The sequence below is a fragment of the Onthophagus taurus genome, chromosome 6, assembly GCF_036711975.1.
Source record: "Onthophagus taurus isolate NC chromosome 6, IU_Otau_3.0, whole genome shotgun sequence".
NCBI lineage: Eukaryota > Metazoa > Arthropoda > Insecta > Coleoptera > Scarabaeidae > Onthophagus > Onthophagus taurus.
Window position 1 is genome coordinate 30,928,419 of NC_091971.1, and position 24,940 is coordinate 30,953,358.

At 32.5% G+C, this 24,940-nt stretch overlaps 2 protein-coding genes across 2 annotated transcripts in view; one reads left to right on the forward strand and one right to left on the reverse strand.

Annotated features, from left to right (window-relative positions):
• Positions 1-24,940, forward strand: part of LOC111416260 (Guanylyl cyclase at 32E) — a 153,239-nt gene that overhangs the window by 92,126 nt on the left and 36,173 nt on the right. The window contains exons 7-8 of the mRNA XM_071196358.1: positions 24,566-24,674; positions 24,806-24,890. Of these exons, the coding sequence (XP_071052459.1) occupies positions 24,566-24,674; positions 24,806-24,890 (194 nt within the window). The remainder of the gene's footprint in view (positions 1-24,565; positions 24,675-24,805; positions 24,891-24,940) is intronic.
• LOC139429928 (uncharacterized) lies at positions 1,802-11,979 on the reverse strand. Its single transcript, XM_071196359.1, has 2 exons — positions 11,895-11,979; positions 1,802-5,049 (listed from the first exon to the last, which is right to left on the reverse strand). Coding segments are annotated over exons 1-2 (1,947 nt in total). The 5' UTR covers positions 11,897-11,979; the 3' UTR covers positions 1,802-3,104.

Sequence of the window (24,940 nt, forward strand, 5' to 3'; positions counted from 1 at the left end):
CTCCTCATCTCAACTAAGAAACAAATAAAATTCAACAATTACCTCCGTTCAGAAATGAAGACGGTAGCTGGGCCAGAAATAACAAACAATTAGCTTCAAGATTCACAAAGAAAAGATATTTCAACCTAATCTAGACAACGATGCTGACCCACTACCAGATATCATTGAGCAGGAAAGCAGAGTAATTTCACCTGTCTCTACAGGGGAAGTTACAACGTCTTATCGGCTAATACCACTACTGCCAATAACGTCGAAATTGTTTTAAAAATATTACTTTAAAGATTAAAGTCAATCACAAGCTTGAAATGCTTCTTCCTGTTCAATATTCAAAAGTCTTAAAATCCTATTTATCAAAACGATATTTCAGGATTTTACAAAATAATACTTGACAAAAAAAAAATACAAGATGGCGTGCAACAGGGTAGTATACTGAGACCGATCCGTTACCTTCTATAGAAGAGAACCAAATGAAGTGGAGGTTTGAAAATTTGATGTTTGGTGCGAACTTTTTAACTAAAATATTTTTGGAAAAAATTTGGAATTTTGTTGTACTTTTACTGGTTTATTTATATTTTTGTTGACTAACTAGTTTCGGCAAAAAGCCATCATTAGAGACAACTACAAGAATCAACAATTTTTAATTAATAAGTGAAATTTAAATATGTGGATTAACAATAAAAAGTGTTTTAAAAAATACTTACAAGTCAATGAATTTTACAGGGAATTAACATCGAAAACATAAAGCGGTGAACAAATTAAAATTATTATTGTCACATAATTTACTTAAAATAAACGTAAAATTTTTTTTATAAAATCTTTAAAGATTTAACTCCGCATGGACATCTTTTGTGGCAGATGTTACAAGATGGTCTGAGTTCAGGTTTTTCTTTTTATATTTTCTTCGTAAGAGAACAATATACAATGCGGATGTACAAAAATATTTGGTGACGTATTTTAATTTTAAATTCAAACTGGAAAATATTTTGAAAACTCATTTAAATTAAACTATCAAGGACTAACATGAAAATAAATTTTCTGTAGTTAAATGTAATTAAAAATGTATGATTTTTATATAATATTTCATAGTTATGAACTATTATAGTGGGGTTAATAGGGATGTTGGGACTTGAAATGGGAATTTTAAAATATAAAAAAAATATTAAGAAGTGTATAAGGATTGGGGTTCGAAAAAGGAAAAAGGGGGATTGGCCACTGGGACCCCAAAAAGTGCGAAAAATGCACGCGGACCGGATGCATTAATCCTCTGCATTTTGGGGGAAAGGAATGGTTAAATATTTGTAAAGTGGGATTTTTAAAGAAAGTACCTGATCATTAAGGCATTCTAAATCTGTTATTTTTAAACTTATCTATTTCGTATTGTTCTAATAAACTAAGTTTAAAACCTTTGTTCTATTTATATAGCAACGTAACACCCTCTTGTATGTCAAGATCATGTCTAAACATTAACATATGTCTACCAAAATTGGAATTATTATTATGTTGGTGTTCTTTAATTCTAGTTTTGATAGATCTACCTGTTTCACCAATATAAGTCGCACCACAAGTACTGCATTCCAATTTATAAACACCATTTTGATCCAACAAATTGATTTTGTGTTACCACCCCCGAGCGTGAGGTGGTAAGAGGCCCCCGAGTATATTCTCGGAGAAGGGTATTCTCCTCGGGTCCACTCTTTATAGGAGCCTCGTAACGTGGTTAAGTGTGTCAAAAGACAATGGGGAAAGGATCAAGCGGCGGATGTCAATAAACAAAATACAAAAGATCAATAAAAACTTTGAATTAATTAATGAGATACTTTAATTTAATTTCTTTTAAACGCAAATAAAATAAACAAAAAAAAAAAACAGTAATTATTTCTATCTCGTACTCACATAATGGTTTTTGGGTTGATTGACACCTTTTTCTTCTCTACTTTCTTCTCTTATTTTTCTCTTTTAATTTCTTTTAGTCTTTTTCCACTTTTCATTCCCACACTTTACCCATGCCTCTACTCTAACTCTCGACCACACTCTCTCTAACTTCTTCTTCTCTCTAACTCCTCTCGTCTCCCTGCTCTTTTCGCGAGTCCCTCATCCGTTGTCCCCACTCCCAAAATATTTCTGTACTTCCCCGAATTAAATATAGATATCTTTTCTGACTTGTTACATTACTCCCCCCTTTAATTAAGATGTTGGTTACGCATTACCAACAACTTATTTAAAAAGAAAACAGAAATATTTTGTATAATCCAAGTGTCAATCAACAATTTTATCAAAAATCCAATACATAATTAAACATCAAAATAAACTTAACTCTATTACAAAAAGAAATTGAAATATTTTTTTTTTTCTTATAAAGTACATATATGTTTATAAAACTAATGCCTTAAATACTCATCAACATGGTCATCAACATGTTATCAATACTCGTTTACGTTTTTACCCAAACAATATATCTATTCAAGATTTTTTTTTTTCTTCATTGTAGAGCATCATCGTTACTATTAGTGTTAACTGGCTGTGTCAACTACAGTTGTAACTTAATTTTCGCTTTTCTTCATAACATATACATATATATTGTTTTGTTTGTTTTTTCTTTCTTTTCTTTACTTTTTAATATATATGTATTTTTTTCTTTCTTTCGAAGTTTTGTGGTAATTTTTTTTTTTTCTTTTCCTGTCTTTACTTTTTCTGTATCGTTTTCCATACGACATGCCCGATAACTAACAGCTTCATCCTTCGTAGTTGTTTTTTTTTTTAATCCATTCTAAGGAAAGGAAGGCGTTTCCTTTTCATTTCCCAGCATTTTTTTTTCTTTTTCGGAGAATTATTTTGATAAGATATATTGCGTTATTCAATATGCAAACCTTTGTTTAAATCAAAACTTTTCATTCATAAATTTAAAAAATTTTTAACAACTCAAAAAAAAAACTATTCGAAACTTATTACCTCCACATGGTGATGAGTATCAAACTTTCTTAACTTTCTCTTAATGAATTATTATTTTTTTTTTCCTTTTTCATAACAATAACTTCTTAACCTAATTACAGACAATAAGAGTGTCTTTGTGTTACAAACACGTAACGACATATTTAATCGAAAATTCATGGCGTCTCTTGTACAATATGGATTTCCGGATACATCACTTTACTGCTATGGGGTGCTGTAGGTTGAACAGAATGACCATCTTGTACTCGTGCAAAATCTTCCTGGTTCTCTGGATCTGATACTTTGTGATTATAACTTCGATGTAAAAACCATGAAGTTAAAGTCGTCCAACAACTGGCAATAATCGAAAATCCGCATCCCAGAGCCTGGTATAAAACAAAACCATTTAAAATTACTGAACAAATATATTTTAGGATGATAAATGCTATGTATATTCCCATAAATCCTGACATAAAAATCCCAATATCGGTAAACCAACCCCAAGCATAACTTAGTGTCGACTTAGCGATTCGTTTAATTTCTTTTGAACTAAATAATTTTGTTGTGTCGTACTGGTTTGAATCATCAGTTCTACCTGCAACCCGATTGACTAAAAATGAGGTAATTGCATCACGCTCGGATCCAAACAGAAAATTATGTTGAATCTTATCAATTTCATTTTGAGTATACAATCCTCCACTTCCCAAATTTCGAATAGGACTAAATTTTATATTATTTTCATCGTTAATTTCTAAAGAAGCTGGAGAATTATACACTGTGGGATATGGACTAAATCCTACCCATCGGTTCTCTATGTAAAATAGTGAAGGAGCTACCGGAGAGCACATTATCTCTTCGGCATGCTCTTGCACTACATGTGTGATTGGAGCCATAAATAATGACTCATTGTTATTAACCAGTATCGGCAATTCATTATAGCATTTATCAACCCTTCGCACTTCTGCGATTTTTGGTTCACATTTAATGATGTATAAAACTTCCCCTAAAACCCTTCCCATATACCCCAGAGAAGTCTTGAAAATACTGGCAATAGCATTTGTATTTAAAGGTGCCATCAACAATCTATTTCTCAATACTTCTCTCTTTATTAAACATCTTCGATATACTGCTTGAACATGTAACTCTCTAAACAATAATTTTGACGAAATTTCAATATACATAAATTTTGAATTAACATATGTCAACAGATTTAAATTATTGACGTCATGAGTTTTAGAATTTAAATGATAAAAAGCATCTTTAGATTTTGTTACTAGTAATCGAGGATGTTCGGTAACCCAAACCTCATAATTACATACAATACCCTTCCTTAGTAGATTCAATGCAAAGATGTATTCGTCTTGCTCAACAACCAAATAATTTTCAACTGTATCCTGACTACTTACTGAAACTTCTGTTCCAATACCTTCATAAATAATTGAATATTGCCGTTTCTTACACGCTCCTTGTTCTATTTCATCCCAAATAGTTTCACCTGCTTCAACATCCATACAGTATCCATCTACAAATGGACATGTAACTCCTCCCATCAATGATATTTCATTAGAATCCAAAGCGATAGTGGCATAATATTCTTTTAACATAAATGTAACAGCTGCAGTAACAACTACCCTAGACCATGTCTGACCATTTTCTGTATAAACTGTTCCTTCACAATCTCCGTTCATAGATAACTTCCCAGCAACGGTAATTGATGCAGATGTTGTGGCATTTACTTTTATATTAGAAATAACATTCCCTGAATATCCTATATAAGTACCAGTATTATGAAGTTTTCGACACTCATCTCGTCCAATTGGCCTGATGGTTTTCATCAACCCTTGGTGGACATCACTAACATGACTATTCATACCACAATATCTTATCAACCGTGTTACTTCTATAAGACAAGTTTTTACTTTTATTTTGGAATAGTCATTTTTCTGAATCACTCGGACATTTATTTTCTTCTCGGTGTAGTTTGTTTGCGGAGATGGACAGGGTGCCACATCGTGAAGCGACACTGCTGTAATGTTGGTAGATGGTCCCCGACAATCGTATACAATTAAACCCTTTATATACATCCCCGTAAAAATCAGTAGCCAACTAGTTAAATAGAACCTGAAAATATATATTTTATTAATGTATTCAAACAATTATACTCCTATAAATCTATAAATCCCAAGAAAACGTATTATATCTATGTATTAATATTCGAAGCCTTAACAATATACTATGTCTAGATAGATAAAACCTTATTAATAATAATCAATGAAAACAACCAACAAAATGTATACATAAAAATTATTAAATTCTTTTCGGTAATACCCATGGCAATTCTGGTACATCACCTCTACTTCTGGTAAGATATGAATGCCCAGTGTTTTCTTCTCTTTGAACCGTTGTATCATTCCCTGGTTCAGTTGTTTCGAGGTTAGTATCTTCTATATTTTCTTCTGGAACGTATTCCACTATACTCTGAGCTGTCTGTTCTTCTAACAGATCTTCCCCTCCGTCTTCGTTATTTTGGTCCGGAAATACTTTCCAATCATACCACATAGGTTCTTCTATATCAAAACTCAATTTGTTGTTCTCTAGGTCTTTAGTATCTGACTCTTTCTTTCTCTTTTCTTCAACATCTCCCTTATAGAGTTTTATACGATTCGAATGTACTAATTCGACTTTTGAACCATTAATTTCCTTTATTTTAAAGTTTACTGGACCTGTTTGTCCTATTATTCGGTATGGTCCTACCCATGGTTTACTTAACTTTAAATTTACTCCAGTTTTGATCCCTGGATTATATAATAATACTTTGTCACCTAGTTCCAGATTTTTCTCTTTAGCCCTTTTATTAAATTGAACTAATTGTTTATTTTTAGCTTTGACCTCATGACTTCTCACAAACTGATACGATTGATGTAATCGTTCCAGCAGTTCGGATACGTAATTGTCGTCATAATCATATCGATAACGATCTGGTTTGGTATAAAGTTCGTAGGGTAGATTCATATCCCTTCCGTGAAGTAAAAAGTATGGAGACTCTCCGGTAGTAGAATGTACGTTGTTTCGGTAAGCCATCATTACATATGGCAACCAATCGTCCCAATCTTTTTGTTTATCATCTACCACATGAGATAGTAAGTCCTTTAAAACTCGATGCATTCTCTCAATCATGCCATTCGTTTGTGGATGATATGGAGTAGTGCGAATCTTTTTGATTTGTAGTAATTTACATACTTCGTCCATTAATTTCGACATGAAATTTGTGCCTTGATCGGTAAGTAATACCTTTGGAGTCCCATGCCGCGTAATCACATGCACCACAAAAGCTTTCGCCACTGTCTCAGCCTTCTGATTTTGCAATGGGATCGCTTCGGTGTATCTCGTAAAATAATCTTGAACCGTGAGTATATATTTATTTCCATTGTAGGTGATCGGCAATGGTCCTACGATATCCATTGATACCCTTTCAAATGGTTCCTGTGCTGGCGTAAATAATTGTAATGGAGCTGGTTTTAAATGTGACGAACTTTTCCGTTTGTTACAGGCTAAACATTTGTCACAGTAGCTTTTTATATCGTCGCCCATATTTTTCCAATAGTACTTTTGCTTCACCTGAGACTTGGTTTTATCGACTCCAAAATGTCCAGCATACGGCAAGTCATGACATTGATACATAATTTCTTTTCTTAATTCCGTTGGTACTACTAATCTATGGTATCTTTCATTCTGTTGTTTTGTTTTATATAGTATCCCCTCTTCGTCAATAAAGAAATCTAAATACTTTGGATCGTTTTCAATTCTTGCAATAATAGTTTTAGCAAAACAATCCTCCTTCTGTTTATCTGCTATTGTTTTTATCTCTTCGGTGGTTAAAGAATTTACTCCTGCCTCTATTTGCACTCTGGATAACGCATCAGCGTTTCCGTGTAATCGTCCTGGTCGATGTGTTATTTCAAAGTCGTATTCTGCTAGCGTTAATGCCCATCGGGCTAAACGTGAGCTTGGATCTTTGATTGACAATAACCATTTTAATGGTCGATGATCTGTTATGATTTTAAAATGTTTTCCAAACAAATATACCCGATAATGTTTAACGCCCCATATCACCGCCAAGCATTCTCTTTCTGTAGTGGAGTAATTCATTTCTGCTTTTTGTAGTTGCCTACTGGCATATGCCACAGGTTTTTCATGTCCTCCAACTTTTTGACTTAGTATAGCTCCTATTGCTATTCCCGAAGCATCCGTGGTTAGATAAAAAGGTTGTGTGAAATCAGGATAGTGTAAAACAGGTTTATCACACAAGGATTTCCGAAGTAAAGTAAATGATTTTTCCTGTTCTTCTCCCCAAATAAAAGGTTGATCCTTTTTTGTTAATGCCGTTAAAGGTTTAGCAATTGCTGAATAACTTTCAATAAACCGCCTATAAAATCCTGCTAATCCTAAAAATGCCCGAATATCTTTTACAGTTTTTGGTTTAGGATAATTAAGTACAGCTTGAACTTTTTCTGCATCTGGTTTGATTCCTTCGTTTGAAATAACGTGACCCAAATATTTGGTTTCGGATAGTAAAAACTTGCATTTACTTGGTTTTAATCTCAAATTTGCCCTTCTAATTCTTTCAAACACTTCTTTCAGTCTGTTTAGATGTTCAATTATTTCGTTCCCACTGAATACTATAACGTCGTCTAAATAAACTAAACACTTACTCCCCGTTAATCCCGATAAATTGGTATTCATTAACCGTTGAAAGGTACTGGGCGCATTGACCAGACCAAATGGCATCTTTTTACAATGATAGTGCCCTTCTGGCGTACTAAATCCGGTTTTTTCTTGATCTTCTTCTTCTATTTCCACTTGCCAATACCCAGAAGCAAGGTCTAGTGTTGTAAATATGGTAGAACTTCCCAATCTATCTATTGTTTCGTTCAGGTTAGGTAACGGATAGAAATCCCTCTTAGTGACTGAATTTAACCCTCGGTAGTCAATACATACTCGAACTTCTTGTTTTCCATTATCAGACTTTTTCGGTACCATAACAACAGGTGCTGACCAAGGTGATTGCGACTCTTCAATCACTCCTTCGTCAAGCATTTTGCTTATTTCTTTATTTAAAATTTCCCTTTGACTATGTGGTACTCGGTATGGTGGTTTTGCAATTGGATGACAAGCCTCTGTAACAATTCTATGTTTCACGCCATTAGCAGTTCCCAATTTATTATTTCCAAATAAAAAGATATCTTTGTACTCAATTAACAATTTTAATAATAACCGTTTATCTTCACCTTTCAAATGATTTAAATCAAATAACTTTTGTATGTCATCCTCCGCGTTTTCAATTCCAGTATCTATTACACGAACTGAATAAGGGTTCACATCCCTATCCAATCCATTAAGATGATAAATTCTCACCCAAATATTTGATCCTTTAAATATCCATCTGATCATATTGATAACTCTGTCCCACTTTAACCCATCTAACCCACAAGCAATCTTTGGTAGGGCTAATTTATGAATATTATTTTTCTCACAAAATTCCCTTAATTTTCCCAAGGTATAAAACAAATCTTCGTAAGTTGGTTTATAAAAATATTTTCTTTTAGTAATAAGGTACAAAATATACCTTCCATCTCGTCTTAAATACAAAACATCTCTCACTTTTGGATTCTGTTTATTTAATTCTTTTATTCCCATAAATTTCTCTTTGACTTCAGCAGCGATTCCTGCTCCCATTTTCAAATCTTCACTCACACAATGTGCCAAGCTATAATCCCTCGGCGCATCAAATAAATTACCCTTATCTTCAAGAATATCCCAATTTTCTACAATATTTTTCGATATTTTCTCTTCGTATTCCCTGTAATTTCCATACATTTTCTCCCTTTTATGAGTAGTGCTATTTACACCATTTACATTTTCAAGTTGAGGTACCTCTTCCCAAATCCCAGCTGATGAATTCTCATCTCCTTTGTGTTCAATATCAATTTTATTTACGCGCGTAATAATTCCAACACTTGTTCCCTTATTCAACATTAATGGTTTCTCGGTGACGTTGATCAGGCGCACCGGAACCCGTTGATTTTTATTTACCCTTGTTACAACTCTTGCTGACATTGACCCATAAACACCCGTATCAATTGGTTCAATGATAACTTCTTCATCTTTTTCCCATTGGTTTTGTAAAGCTTCACAAACAACCTCACATCGTCCCGGAATTTCTAAAGCCTCCATCAACAGAGCCGAACAGGGACCAACTGTTCGTTCTGTATCACCAATCATCTTTGGTCCAGATGACGATGATCTCTCCGTGTTCTTTTCTTTCTCTCGATGATCCTTCGTTTGTGTTTGCATTACTCCAACCTTTTCCATATTTTCTTTATTCCCTATCTTTTGTTTATCGCACCCATTTGATAAACCAAAACCCAATCCCGAAGATTTATTGGAAGATAATAGTTCTTCATTTTTCGATGTTAACACCTTAAATGGGAAACTTTTAGTTAAAACTGGAGAGGGAGTTTTCATAATTTGTGTTTGGCAGTTGCTTTTCTCGCTCATATTCATGTCATTTTGTAAACAGTTCCCATGCGCAGTAGAAGATTTTTGTCTTTTTGATGATGTCATGATCAATTTCAAGTGAATATGTCCTAACTTCAAAATTCCCTGATTATAATCAAGAATAGCTTGATTGCTAATTAGGAAGTCGCATCCGATTATCCCATCGGTTTCAATGGCAATATTTTTACAAATCACACAATTAATATTAAATTTCTTGTTTTTCACCCTAAAATCTAACAAAGAAAATCCTACTCCTTCTACTTCATTTCCCGTGATACCTTTTAAAGTTATATGTTGTTGCAAATCTAATTGGTAATTAATTTTTGTCCGGAGTAAACTCTCCTCCTTCAATAACGATACTGCTGAACCCGAATCAATCAAAAATGATAATTTTGTACACCCCATTGTTAAAAAAATTATGGATTTGTCTGCCTCTGAATTTATAGCACTGCTAACTGATTTTACTATTGCGTTTTTATTTGTAATCTGATCATTAACCCCTGGATTTAACATTTTCCCTCGGATTGGGGTACATACGAGGTGGCATTTAGGTTTAAATGACTGGTTCCCGTTCTTATAAAATTTTGTGTTTCATTTGGGTTGCGTGATTCATTTCTTATATTTCCATTTTGATGGTTAAACTGAGTATGGGATCGAGTAGTATGGTTACTCGTACCGGCTTGTCCCCTTGATTGGTTATTCTTTTTCCAACACTTAACTTCTACGTGACCCGTTTTTTTACAAAATCTACAAACAACCTCATTCCGACAATTCCCAGAAAAATGTCCCGGTTGATAACATTTGTAACACACATTATTTGATTTTTGATTATATTTAAAATCAGGTTTTGTTGAGTTAGATTCGAAAGGTTTAGAAAATGATGAATGATATGAAATGGATGGGCGATTCTTTTTATTGAATTGCTGTGGTTTAAAATTTGGTTTATTAAAACTAACCCGTGGTGCAGTTGAATGAGGCTGAGATTTAGAAACACCTTCTTGAGAGAAATTACAAGCATATTCAGAATAATAACTATGTGAACAGTAGTTAATTGTATTTTCCGTCATCATCTGGTTCAATTCTTCTTGACTCGCTATTTCTGCGGCTTTATCGAGTGTTAAATCACTCTCTCGCATCAGCAAAACTCCAATAATCTTAGAAATTTCCCGTTTTATTCCCATTCTAAATTGCGTCAATAGAATATTGTTATGTTTTTTAATTATACCCTCCCGTTCCGCCTGTGAAGCGTCAATTAAATCCTCTTCTAATACCTCCTGTCCAATTAATTTTAGTCGCGTGAGAAATTGACTGATAGTTTCGTTACGGCCCTGTATACATCTTGACAAAATTAGTTGAGCCTGACCTGGTATTTTCAATTTCGAAAATTTTGTAATAAATTTTTGTTTGAATTGCTTATATGTTATTTCATTTGTTGATAAATTTGATTCGCTTTTATAGTAACTGAATGCGTCTCCCGTTAGTCTACATCGCACGATTTTAATTAAGTCTTCGTCTCCAATGTTATCTAAACTTGCTCTCTGTTCTACTCGTTCAAAAAAATGTTTAACGTTCTCTTTACCAGTAAAATTTTCAATTGAATTTAAAATAGATGCTAATGATGGTTTAGGCATTTCAACTTTTACGATAGGTTTTTCATCTGTATTTGTAGCCATTATTTTGGTTTTTAGTTCGAATAAAACTTAAATAAAATGTAAGTATATGGTATTTGCAAAATAAAAATTTTATAAAGGGGTCCGTTATCAAGAGTAATTCGCAACTTGATGATTTCGCGATTTCTAAAGTGCGATACGCTGGAACAGCTCAGACCGTCTGGATCTCAGTTTATAATATGATAAATTTGTTTTAGCAAAAATACTACCTTTCTCTCTCTATCTCATTAAAAAAAAGATTTGAAGCTCTATTTTAACTCAAATGACCGACACAAAATAACAATGAAAATAATTTCGATTTTTACATAACCAAATCTATGTTGTTGGGATTAATTTTAATTTGAATAAAGGGGAATTTCTCATATTTTTACATACATCTCACCGTTAACACGTCTCCACCCGTCTTCAACACACATCCCACACCGCTTCAACACACATCCCACCCCGCTGCCACCAAATATGTTACCACCCCCGAGCGTGAGGTGGTAAGAGGCCCCCGAGTATATTCTCGGAGAAGGGTATTCTCCTCGGGTCCACTCTTTATAGGAGCCTCGTAACGTGGTTAAGTGTGTCAAAAGACAATGGGGAAAGGATCAAGCGGCGGATGTCAATAAACAAAATACAAAAGATCAATAAAAACTTTGAATTAATTAATGAGATACTTTAATTTAATTTCTTTTAAACGCAAATAAAATAAACAAAAAAAAAAAACAGTAATTATTTCTATCTCGTACTCACATAATGGTTTTTGGGTTGATTGACACCTTTTTCTTCTCTACTTTCTTCTCTTATTTTTCTCTTTTAATTTCTTTTAGTCTTTTTCCACTTTTCATTCCCACACTTTACCCATGCCTCTACTCTAACTCTCGACCACACTCTCTCTAACTTCTTCTTCTCTCTAACTCCTCTCGTCTCCCTGCTCTTTTCGCGAGTCCCTCATCCGTTGTCCCCACTCCCAAAATATTTCTGTACTTCCCCGAATTAAATATAGATATCTTTTCTGACTTGTTACATTTGTCTTTGGCGTTGAATAGTTTTTTCTGTAAAGTGTTTACGTTTTTATAGGAAATATTAATATCGTATTTACGGAAAATCTTCTGGATATTATAAGCAACATTACCTGGGAAATTAATTGATCTATATATTAAATTATTATTTTGTGTGAGTGGTTGTAAAGTGGTTGAATTTTTAAGTTGATATTTTATCTGAAGTTTTTTAATTAAACAATTTATCTGTGGTATTGAGAAACCACTATTAATTGCTATAGATCTAATGATATTAAATTCATTATTTCTACCTTGTTCAGATAGTGGTGTATTGAGACATCTGTGTATATAAGCTCTGAAAGCTGCAGCTTTATGAGAATTATGATGGAAAGAAAAATTAGGAATTACAGTGTCAGTTTGTGTGGGTTTTCTATAAATTTTAAATTCAATTGATTCTCCTTTTAGTTAATATTATTTCCAGGTTCATCGTAAAATTATTTAAAAATAAGAAATCTCAGAGACGATGAAAAAATATATTTAATTTTTATTTTCGGTGCTCCGAAAATTATTATTATTGTTTCATCGTCTCCGAGATTTCTTATTTTTAAATGATCTCCTTTGTTAATGAGAGTTAAATCTAAAAAATTTAGTTGGTTGTCGCTTTCTAATTCCAAAGTGAATTTAATATTACTATGTAAATTATTGATGTAATTATGAAACTCATTAATAGAGACATCATTCTCATTATTCCAAATAATTAATACGTCATTAGCATATCTACGCCAAAGGGTTACGTTCTTATTTAGAGGATTGAGAGTATCAAAAATTGTATTTTCAAGATGATTAAGGAAAATATCCGAGAGAAGGCCGCTCAAAGGAGATCCTATAGGTAAGCCTTCGTTATATTTATAAAATTTATTGTCAAACTGACAAAAATTTTGTTCAGTGCATATTTTAAGTAAATTGTAAACATTGTCTGCATCAACCTGATTAATTTTGTTACTTATCATATTTTTAGAAAGAATCAAGGTTTCGGACACTGGTATATTAGTGTATAAATTTGTTACGTCAAAGGAAAGTAAAGTGAAATTGTTTGGTAATTGTGTGTTTTGAATTTAAATTTAAAATACGTCACCAAATATTTTCGTACATGTGCATTGTATATTGTTCTCTTACGAAGAAAATATAAAAAGAAAAACCTGAACTCAGATCATCTTGTAACATCTGCCACAAAAGATGTCCATACGGAGTTAAATCTTTAAAGATTTTATAAAAAAAATTTTACGTTTATTTTAACCCAAATATGCCTACTGTCCTTTTAAAAGGACATCCAGTGTAGAAATCTTTAAATATATTTATTTAGCATTTAGACTTTTTACAGATAGATGGTGCAGGTTTATTTGACTTTATGAAGACATTGTTTACTTGTTTTGGTATTTAGTTGATATTAAAACGTGATAGTACGAGTGTATACAGTGAAAATTTTGAAAAAATGGATAGGCCGATAGATTTAAAGTTGGTTGGGTGAGTAATAGTGTGTAAAATACATGGAAAACGTTTAACTGCTGTTGAATTTTATATAACTGTAACCCATGTTTGGGTTAACCCACTGGTTATGAATTTATTTGGTTATGGATGCCCATTTTGATATTTGATCCTTTGATTTTGATCCTTTTAAAAGGACAGTAGGCAAATACAAATACTTTTTTTAGAGGCCTTACGTTGGATGAATTACTTCATTCGTTGGAGGATACGGGTACCGATTTTCCCCGAACCAGTAAAGGTCAATGATGATGAATATACCTCTGAAGACGATTTGACTTTGGCTGAAATAAGATCGCGAATGAAGAAAACGAAAAGCGCCAAGAGCGGACCAATAAAAAGGCATTATAAATGGAAAAAGAGAGACATTGAGCCACCCAATATAGAAATACCACTTGTTCATAATGTTGTAAATAACAATTCGCCACTTGAGCTTTTTGATTTTTTTTGGGATGAAGAAATAATAAACATGTTCTTAGGATATTCTAATCTTTACGCAAGCCAACACAACAAACCTGCCAATATCACCAAAGAAGAAATACTAAATTTCTTTGCTGTTCTATTAGTCAGTGGATATGTTCATGTTCCACGTCGCAGGATGTTTTGGGAAAATACAGCAGATGCCCATAATAATTTGGTTTCTAATGCCATTTCCAGGGATCGATTTGAATACATTTTTAGAAATATACATTGCTATGATAACGCTTCTTTGGATATAACTGATAAATTTACGAAGGTAAGACCGTTGATAAAGAAAATGAATGACTCGTTCCAAAGGTTTGCTCCGTTACAAGAAAATCACAGCGTCGATGAAGCTATGATACCTTATTTTGGCCGTCACGGAGCAAAGCAATTTATACGTGGAAAACCCATTCGTTATGGCTATAAATTTTGGACCGGTGCTATTGATTCAGGATACGTGGTATGGATTGAACCATATCAGGGCGCCAAGAGCGAAATGAAAGTTCAGTATAGGGAACTTGGGTTAGGACCATCAGTAGTTCTTCAATATGCAGAGACCCTTTTATCAATTAGAAGTTATCCCTATCATATTTTCTGTGACAATTTTTTTACAACAATTCCTCTTACTGATGAACTAAAAAAATGAATATAAGACTAACGGGGACCATAAGAGAAAACCGGACATCAAATTGTAATTTGGTTAGTACAGCCGAGATGAAGAAAAAGGAGCGAGGTAACCTAGACTATAAATCCAATGAAAATGGGACAGTAGTTGTAAAGTGGCATGACAATAGTTGTGTTTCGTTGGCATCCAATGGAGTACCTGTTTATCCTTTATATTCGGTAAATCGATTTTCTGTAAAAGAGCACAAAAAAATAATAGTTGATCAACCCAAAAATATATATGAATATAACCGTCACATGGGTGGTGTTGATAGAGGTGACCAAAATATAAGTCTTTATAGGGTAGGTAGAGGAAAGAAATGGTACATTCCTATAATATTCCACATGCTTGATTTGTCTGTACATAATGCCTGGCAACTCCACAGACAACAAAATGGTAAGCTGGACCATCTGACCTTTCGCAGAAGGATCGCACTGGCAATTTTGGAAGGTCACCAAAGGAAATTTACAAAAAGATCAAGACGATCATTATTAGAAAACGCTGATTCTAGGTATGATCGAATGGACCATTTGATCATACCCCAAGAAAAACAAACTAGATGTAGGCTTTGCCACAAAAAAGTTTCTACTAAATGTGAAAAATGTGATACAGCTTTACATATTGCATGTTTTAAGCCATATCATACCCCACAAACATAATGTATTTTTTTGTTACTACATGAATTATTACATAAGTTGTTTAAAAGTTCTTTAAAACTCTGTATAATAATCCTGTTTAAATACATTTTTTGTACGTATATATGCCTACCGTCCTTTTAAAAGAACATTATTTTTTTCATACTTCCCATGGTCAGAATTTCAAAAACTTCTCAAAACATAATAAATATAATCCAAATAACTTGTTTATGCAAAAAAAGATTGAAAAAATTTTGTAAAAAATTTCAGGCATATCTGGGTTAAGTAAATTATGTGACAATAATAATTTTAATTTGTTCACCGCTTTATGTTTTCGATGTTAATTCCCTGTAAAATTCATTGACTTGTAAGTATTTTTTAAAAAACTTTTTATTGTTAATTCACATATTTAAATTTCACTTATTAATTAAAAATTGTTAATTCTTGTAGTTGTCTCTGATGATGGCTTTTTGCCGAAACTAGTTAGACAACAAAAATATAAGTAAACCAGTAAAAGTACAACAAAATTCGAAATTTTTTCTATCACGTTAAACAAACTGGTATAATGGATATTAGCTTCAATTTCAACCTAATAAAATATTTTTAGTTGCCAGGCACTTGTGGTTACACCGGAGGTGGTGACAATTTTCGTATTTCAAATGAATCCTGTATTTTATTACATTTTTTAAATCTTTGTTCAATTTTAGGTCAATTGTATGTTACATACTCTATACCTAAGTTGAGTCATCTTTAAATATAAATTTTTTTCAATATAAAATGTCCGCTACAATGTTACTTACTTTCAATAATTTATAAATCATCTACTCTGATCGCTGGAAAACAATGTTTTGTTTAGGAATGTTGTGGTAGTAATGCAATATCAAGGATCAGTAAGGTTCTTCGAAATGTTATACAGGCTGTTCAAATTGTAATATCAAAGTTGAACTTGAGAAATGTCCTAAAAGTCCTAAAAATTTATATAGAATGTCCCATGCCTAAAATGTTTGGTTATGTTTATAAAAAAAGGTATGGTTTTCGAAATATATAACATGACGTGGCATGCTCCTGAAGATGATTTAAAATATTAATCGAAACCGATAGAGCCGAAAATAAAAACTATCCATCTCATAAACACACACAGTTTTATTTTAATTTCACTCGAATTTTTATTTAAGACACAAGATGACGATTTTACAAAAAAACATAATTTGGACCGATGAAGCAAAATTTACGAAAAATGGAGAGTATAATCGCCATAACAATCATTATTGGGCACCGGAAAATCCTAGAGTCATTCGTGAGCGAAACTTCCAAGAATCGGGAGTTTTAATGTGTTTTGTGCGTTAAAAAACGGTAGAATTTTATCGCTCTTTTTTACGATGAAAACTTAAATTCAGAGAGATACCAAGGAATTTTACGCAATGTGTTGGGGACAGCATTGCGACTTCTTCAAGAATATGAAGCCCGTGATGCTTGGCACCAAATGGTCGGTGCTCCTGCACATAGGACCAATGCAGTGATAGCTGTGCTAAACGATATCTTTGAAGATTAATGAATTTGAATTAACGGGCTATCCAGCGCGATCTCTCGACTTAATTCCACTGGACTTTTTTATTAGGAGTTCTATTAAAGACAAAGTGTATGCGGATTCTGTAAGCGACAAAAATGATATGCAAAACAGAATTCGAGCTGCTTTCAATTCATTACCTGGTAACTTTATCCGTGAGGCCACCAACCGTCACATGTTAACAAGAACTGAAACATGTTGAGGAGAAAATGGGAGTGTTTCTAAACATTTAATTAAATAATAAAACAAATGTTGTGCATTTATGAACATATTAATTTATATTTTCTCTACCGGTTTCGCAGTTTATAAAGTAACTGCATCATCAGGAGAATCGTCAAAACAAAGACAGATTAACAACCAACAAATACATTAAGCAGTTAAAACTGTAAGAGACTGTTAAACAGGAAGGTCTCTTGCAGCTACACGCGTCTCTTACAGTCGATCTTTAATCGTTTTATATTTTTCTTGTGATTTAACTGTTTAATGTATTTATGGGATGTTAATCTGTCTTTGTTTTGACGATTCTCCTGATGATGCAGTTACTTTATAAACTGCGAAACCGGTAGAGAAAATATAAATTAATACGTTCATAAGTGCACAACATTTGTTTTATTACTCCGGACGTAAAGAAAAACACCCACTGTCTATTTAATTAAATGTTTGTTTGTTTGATTTTTTGACATCGTAGGATTTAAATTAATTAAAACACTTTTGCACATTAACGATGTAATTAATTATGATTTAGTCTAGTAGTTTCAGGGTCTAATTATCCCATCTGCAGGAAAAAAACCTAGATACAAGATAAACGTATTAAAATTAAAGATCATTACAACATGCAAACTTTTTTAAAAATGTTATTAAACACTAAAAATATCAATAATATAAAACTTACGTCAAATAAAGAATACAATTACAATCGTAAATTAAAATTTGTTCAAAGGATCAAATTAAATTTAGAAATTAAACTATTGTTGAATATTGGATTAACAATAAATGTGTACAGAGTTAGGTTAAAATTAGTTTTGTTATGTCAAGTTTATTAAAATCAAAAACCCTATTAAAATATAGGAAAATTTCTTATGATTTGTTTAGAGCGGGAATAAAGAGAATTTCAATAACAAAAATAAGAAATAAAAAGCGTTGTAAAAATGACTTTTTGGGAAAATATGAAAGGAACAGAAAGGAAAAGATAATTACGTTTGAGGGGATAGCCAAGGAACTAGAAAAGTTACATCGTCAGGGTGCTATTTTGTCCTGACGACCTCGATCTTTTCTAGGTAGTGTATAGTTATCGGTTAATTGGTTGAATTTGTTCATAAACTTATTATTCTCATATCCTTCCAGCAATTCAATTAAATGTTTTCTTTTACATTGTGGATCAAAGTCAGGTTTTTGTTTTTATCAAATTCATGTGCTGTATTAAAGATTATGTGTTTACCAAAGTTCGAGTTGTTTCGTGTTAAATGTTCTTTTATTATCGTGTGGAATGCTTTCTGGTTTATTTCTTTATGAAGTTTGATCATGGAGTATAATCTTGGTATTCTTGATCTCATTGGTATTACAAAATTCGATTGTTGATTATATTTAGCTAGGATAACCTTATTGTAGCGCATCACGCACTCTTATTATTTTTATATAGAAACATCATGTTATATCAACATAATGTATTTTCCCATGGCGATTTTGTTATAGTTATAAAATAATAAATAAACGGATAGACACACATAAAACAGTCTATCAAATACTCCATTTTAATTTTTAATATTTTATTATACGATTAATTAATATAGAGTTACAAATAAATATGCTCTATACTTATTATCATTTAAATGTTTTCTAATTTTATTATTATAAGTTTTTATGGGCTTTCTTTGTATAATTTTGCAATTATTATCATTTAAAAAATTTCTGTTTTTTGAATGTAATCTATTTTGTTAATAAATATCAAACCTGCATTTTTATCTCCTTTAGTAACTATAATTTGATCTTCTTTTATTTTGTTTTTAATTGATTATAAGGTCTTCATTTCTTGTTTTTTTCTTTCTTCGTATATTTGTCCTTCTGTTGTCTTTTTCTTTTTCTTTGTTTCTTCTTTGATGAGGGTTTGTTGGAGATCAATCATGTTTTTCTCTTTTTCTCTCTTGAAAAGAATGAGATCGTCAGGACAAGATAGCACCCTAACGATGCAACTTTTCTAGTTCCTTGACTATCCACAAATCCTCAAACCTAATTACCTTTTCCTTTCTATCCCTTTCATATTTACTCAAAAAGTCATTTTTACAACGCTTTCTTTTTTTTATTTTTGTTTTTGAAATTCTCTTTATTCCCGCTCTAAACAAATTATAAGAAATTTTCCTATACTTTAATAAGGTTTTTGATTTTACAAAAGTTAACATAACAGAACGAGTTTTAACCTACTCTGATTTTCTTTAATAAAATAGTCCATAACTCCAAAAATTGCTTATTATAAACCAAAAACAGTTAATCCAAACCATCACTAGATTTAGCTTTGTTATAATAATTATTTGTTAGAAACTATAAAAACCGAGAAATGTTAAAATTGTTGATTTTCATTACTAAATTTTCCATAACTTCAAAACTAAACGAAATGAAGAAAAGTGTGTTGTAAATAAATTGTTTATAATAAACCCAAAAGAGTTAATCTATCACCAGATTAAGCTCGTTTATAGTAATTTTGTAGTTAGAACTATAAAAACCGCAAAACGTCAAAATCATTGATTTTCTTTAGTAAAATCGTCCATAACTCCAAAACTAAACGCATTGGAGAAAAGTATCGTGTAAATAAAATGTTTATAATAAACCAAAAAGAGTTAATGCATCATCAGATTCAGCGTGATTATAATATTTTTTTGTTAGAAACTAGAAAAACCGAAAAATATCAAAATCGTTGATTATCATTAATAAAATCGTTCGTAACTTCCAAACTAAACGCAATGGAGAAAAGTGTCTTATAAATAAATTGTTTATAATAACCCCAAACAAGTTAATCCATCACCATATTTAGCTTGTTTATAATACTTTTTTAGTTAGAACTATAAGAACCACAAAATGTCAAAATTATTGATATTCTTTAATAAAATCGTCCATAACTCCAAAAGTAAACACATTGGAGAAAAGTTTCTTATAAATAAACTACGTATAATAAACCAAAAACAGTTAATCAGTGTCAGATTCAGCGTGATTATAATAATTCTTTTGTTAAAAACTATAAAAACCAAAAAATATCAAAATCGTTGATTTTCATTATTACAGTCCTCCATAACTCCAAAGCCAAACGCGTAATAACCACGTGAAAACCTAATACTACAAAGAATTGTTCCGGTAATTTGTTAATCCAATACTCAACAATAGTTTAATTTCTAAATTTAATGCAATTGATCTTGAAAGAATTTCAGTTTTCGATTGTAATTGTATTCATTATTTGACGTATGTTTTATATTATTGATATTTTTAGTGTTTAACCTAACATTTTTATAAAAAGTGTGCATATTGTAATGATGTTTAATTTTAATACGTTTCTCTTGTATCCAGGTTTTTTTCCATGAAGATGAGGATAATTAGTCCCCGAAACTAGTAGAATAAATAATAATTACATCGTTAATGTGCAAAAGTGTTTTAATTAATTTAATTAAATAGATATTTTTGTTATTTCACTTTTTACATTTTTCATTCAGCTACTAGGTACAGTTTCGTTTAAAATTAAATCTGAACAATAATGTTTTGTTTCCTCTAGCTGCTTATTTGTTATCCAATGCGCTCTGGATGTTTTCAATTTTATTATGTTGTGGTTTTAAAGAAATTATTTAACTCTCTATAAAATTGATCAACATTTTTCATGGAATTCGAAAATAAATTCATATGTTAGGGTTGCCATTTGAAAAAATGGACTTTTAGGGCTTTTCTTAAGCTCAACTTTGATATTATAATTTGAACATCCTGTATAGCATTTCGACGAACCTTACTGATGCTCCGATAATGCATTACCACCACAACATTCCTAACACAAACCTTGGTTTTCAGCGATCAGAGTAGATGATTTATAAATTATTGAAGGTAACGTTGCAGCGACATTTTTTATCAAAAACAATTAGTGATGGGAATACCACTCATAACCGTGTCGCGCTCCAGGAACGATCGCTACACAAAAATACCGCTCCAAAATACCGTGACCTTGAGCAAAAACATAGCTGGTTTCGTAGCAAGTTTGAAAACATAATATATTCCCTACCCCAGAATCGGGTAGTTTAAAAATCGCGCAGGAATGGTATGTTCCATTAGAATAATGCTCCAAAATATCGTTTCTCAAATACCGAACCATCACTACAAATATGTAAATATATTAGTAACGTTCTGTAACGGGTATTTTAAAATCGCGTGGAAGCGGTACGCTCCTCAAAAATACCGCTCCAAAATACCGTTCCTCAAATACCGTCCCATCACTAAAAACAATTAATATCTTCAAAATTATTCAACTTAGGTAAAGGGTATGTAACATACAATTGGCCTAAAATTGAACGAAGGTTTCAAAAATGTTTTCAAAATGTCCTTTGCTGGCTCTGAAATCTCTGATCCCCTGGAAATAGTGCAGGCCTTCAATTCTGGACTTACAACTATCAATAACTGTAACCAGCAAGTCAACTGTCCTGGATCCTTCTACATTACTCCATTTTCTATCGAGGAGGTAGAAATCTGTATGAAACGATTAAAGAATGACTTTACCGCTGGCGACGACGGTCTCCTAATTTTTATTATTAAAGATTGTGCACCCTTCCTCAGCATACCTTTAACCTTTATATCTAATTTATGCTTAAAAACTAAAACTTTTCCTGCAGTATGGAAAAAAACTCGGATAACGCCGGTTTTTAAGAAGGGAGACAGATTTAGTATTGAAAATTACCGACCTATTAGCATTTTGAACAATTGCTCGAAAGTCTTCGAAATGTTGCTATACTCCAGAATGAGTTACCGTGTTCGCCCATATATGTATATCTGATCATCATCACGGATTTATGACTGGTCGTTCAACTATGACTAATTTAGCAGAGGTAACGCAGTTCATCAGCGAGCACATGGATAAACGGGAACAAGTTGATATAATTTACACAGATTTTACAAAGACATTTGATAGATTAGATCATGGAATACTTCTTTCTAAACTCTGCAGTCTTGGATTTACCAATGATTTCGTGGATTTAATTTCATCTTACTTCTCCAATAGACTTTGCTATGTGAGCTACAACGGTTTTAAATCTGATACGTTCACTGCTGGTTCTGGTGTTCCACAGGGTTCCAACCTGGGTCCCCTTCTATTCAATATTTCTCTGAATAATCTATTACGACGACTTGATTGTAATCTGCTTGCTTACGCCGATGACCTAAAGATATTCGCTCGCGTAACATCCCCTGAAGACTGTGTTATCTTACAGCGCAATCTGAACATTATCAGTTCCTGGTCAATACAAAATGGAATTGATCTTAACATAGCAAAATGCGTTGTCATATCTTACACAAGATGTAATAACCCAATAACCTTTAATTATAATGTGGGAGTTGAAGCATTACGCAGAGAACGCGATATTCGAGATCTGGGTGTCTTATTCGATGACCAGTTGCAATTCAAAGACCATGTTAACGCTATAGTAAAGTCAGCTTCTGGTGCATTGAGTTTTTTCATCAGACATTGCAAAAAATGTAACAATGTAGCTGCATTAACAGTATTTTTCTATGCGCTTGTTCGTACAAAATTGGAATATGGTTCTCTGGTTTGGTATCCTTGTTATACTTCTCACCAGCTCATGCTCGAGAGAGTGCAGAAGAGGTTCTTAAAATACTTACATTTTAAAACAGTTGGTCAGTATACGGAACGAGGTGTTGACTACGCTGCGTTATTGGAAGAATTTAATTTTTCATCTTTGAGCAATCGTAGAGAAGATGCTAGTAGAAAATTGTAGATGTAATAGTAGATGTTCAGCACATTTTGTACAAAGTGGGCGTATGTTTCTCCATTTAGAGCCGTATCAAAGAAATGTGGACCAATTATTTGCTCTCCTATAATACCACACCACATGTTGAGGATCCATAAGTGTTGATTGTCAACATATCTTACCCAGTGCGGATTTTCCCTTGCCCAGTTGTAGGTGTTATGAAGATTTACCTCTTCATTACTTTTACAAAGCGATTCATCGGTCCAAAGAATACGTCTAGGAAAATCGTAGTCTTGATCCAAAATCCAAAATCTTGCCGCATATCATCGCACTGCTTTTCGAAAGTTTTCTTTACATTCTCCCAACACTATTAACATGTCAAATGCTTCTTCGTTGGTAAACATAGTCTTTTTTTAATAATAAAATAATAAATGTCAAATGTGGAAGTCATAGCTCACTTAATCATAAATTATTGTAAAATAATTTCAGCCGGTCCCTTAAGATTTTCATCAATAGCATTTAAACGTTGCATTAAATCTAAGAAGAGTTAAAGCAAAAGTTGTTTATTTTTAAAATATCTATCCTACGATAAAACTTAATTCATATGACAACTTGGAAAATTTTTAAGTTGATGTCATTACCACCAACTTCGGTGTTACCAGCGTGATAAAAACTGGCGCATGAGATTCTTCATATACGATTTTATTATCATATTTTTTAGTGCAACTTTTTAGGTAATCGCGTTATTGAGAAAAATCCCCGGTACGGGTGGTCTGAATCACTATAACATTTAACTGTGACGTTGTACCAATGAACGCAATCGAAACATCGTGCAAACGTTTCAGAATGAAATGCTTAGAGGAACTGTCACCGTTCCACGGTACGTTCGAAATGACAATCTGCACAAGGACCTAAATATGGGAACTATCGACAACGTTATCATAGAATATTCCTGGACACACGAACAGAGGCTACACCAGCACATTAACGAAGTTGTTTTCCAACTCCTAGATAACGATGGCTAAGTTAGAAAATTGAAAAGAGTGAAACCATTTCGACTGATATAGTGCAAGTGTAGAGAAAGTGATAAAAGCCTAGCCATATGTTTAAGAATGGCTGAACCAAACCAAATTAATAGTCCCTTTTAAGCCTCCCTCTTCCGTATTCACTCTCCTTCCTGTTGTTTCAGCCTCTGTTCAGTCTATTTTCAGTCCCTCCCTGTCACCGTTGCCGCCTTACCAATTTCTATTTTTTATAATCAGTCTTCCAGTTTTTTCTCTAATCCCTTTCTTATCTTTACAATCCTTTTCTCACTTCTCTATCTAGTCCTCTACCTGTGTTCGCAGTCTTTGTGACGAGGAAGAGAAATAGGGATAACGAACATGATTATCTATTGTCAGAATGCAATAATGTCAGTAAATTTGATACGAGATAACATTTTGGTAAAGGGAATATTGCTATTTTATATTACAGATATTAAAGTTACAATTAATCAAAGATTAAGTAAAATTAATTTAATATTTTTCTTTATTTTAACACTTACTCATAATCAAAAAAGAAGATTTTTGGATGATTGACATTTTTAAAATTATTTCGTTTTTATTCTAGATTATTTGGACCCTTTTTTAAGTGAACCTTGGGGTAACACCACCGATTACATGGGGTTCAGATCAGTATTGAAACTCACCCCATCTCATCCCCGAAACCCTGAATACAAGTGAGTTTTAAAAAATATCTTTTTTCTTAGAATTCAATAAAACCCGACGTAATATTGTTTTATTGTATTCGTTCCATTTCATTCTTTATTTTACCTCTCTCTAAAATATTTCTTTTTTACAATACCTTTAGAACTGTTTGTGAAAAAATAAAAGCTACCTCAGCTTTGGCTCCATTTTGCGTCCCTTACCATCGAAAAATATTCGAAAGCATCAACGTAAGACAACAAAAATGACATTTTTCTCGTTTAATTAATTTTTTTTCTTA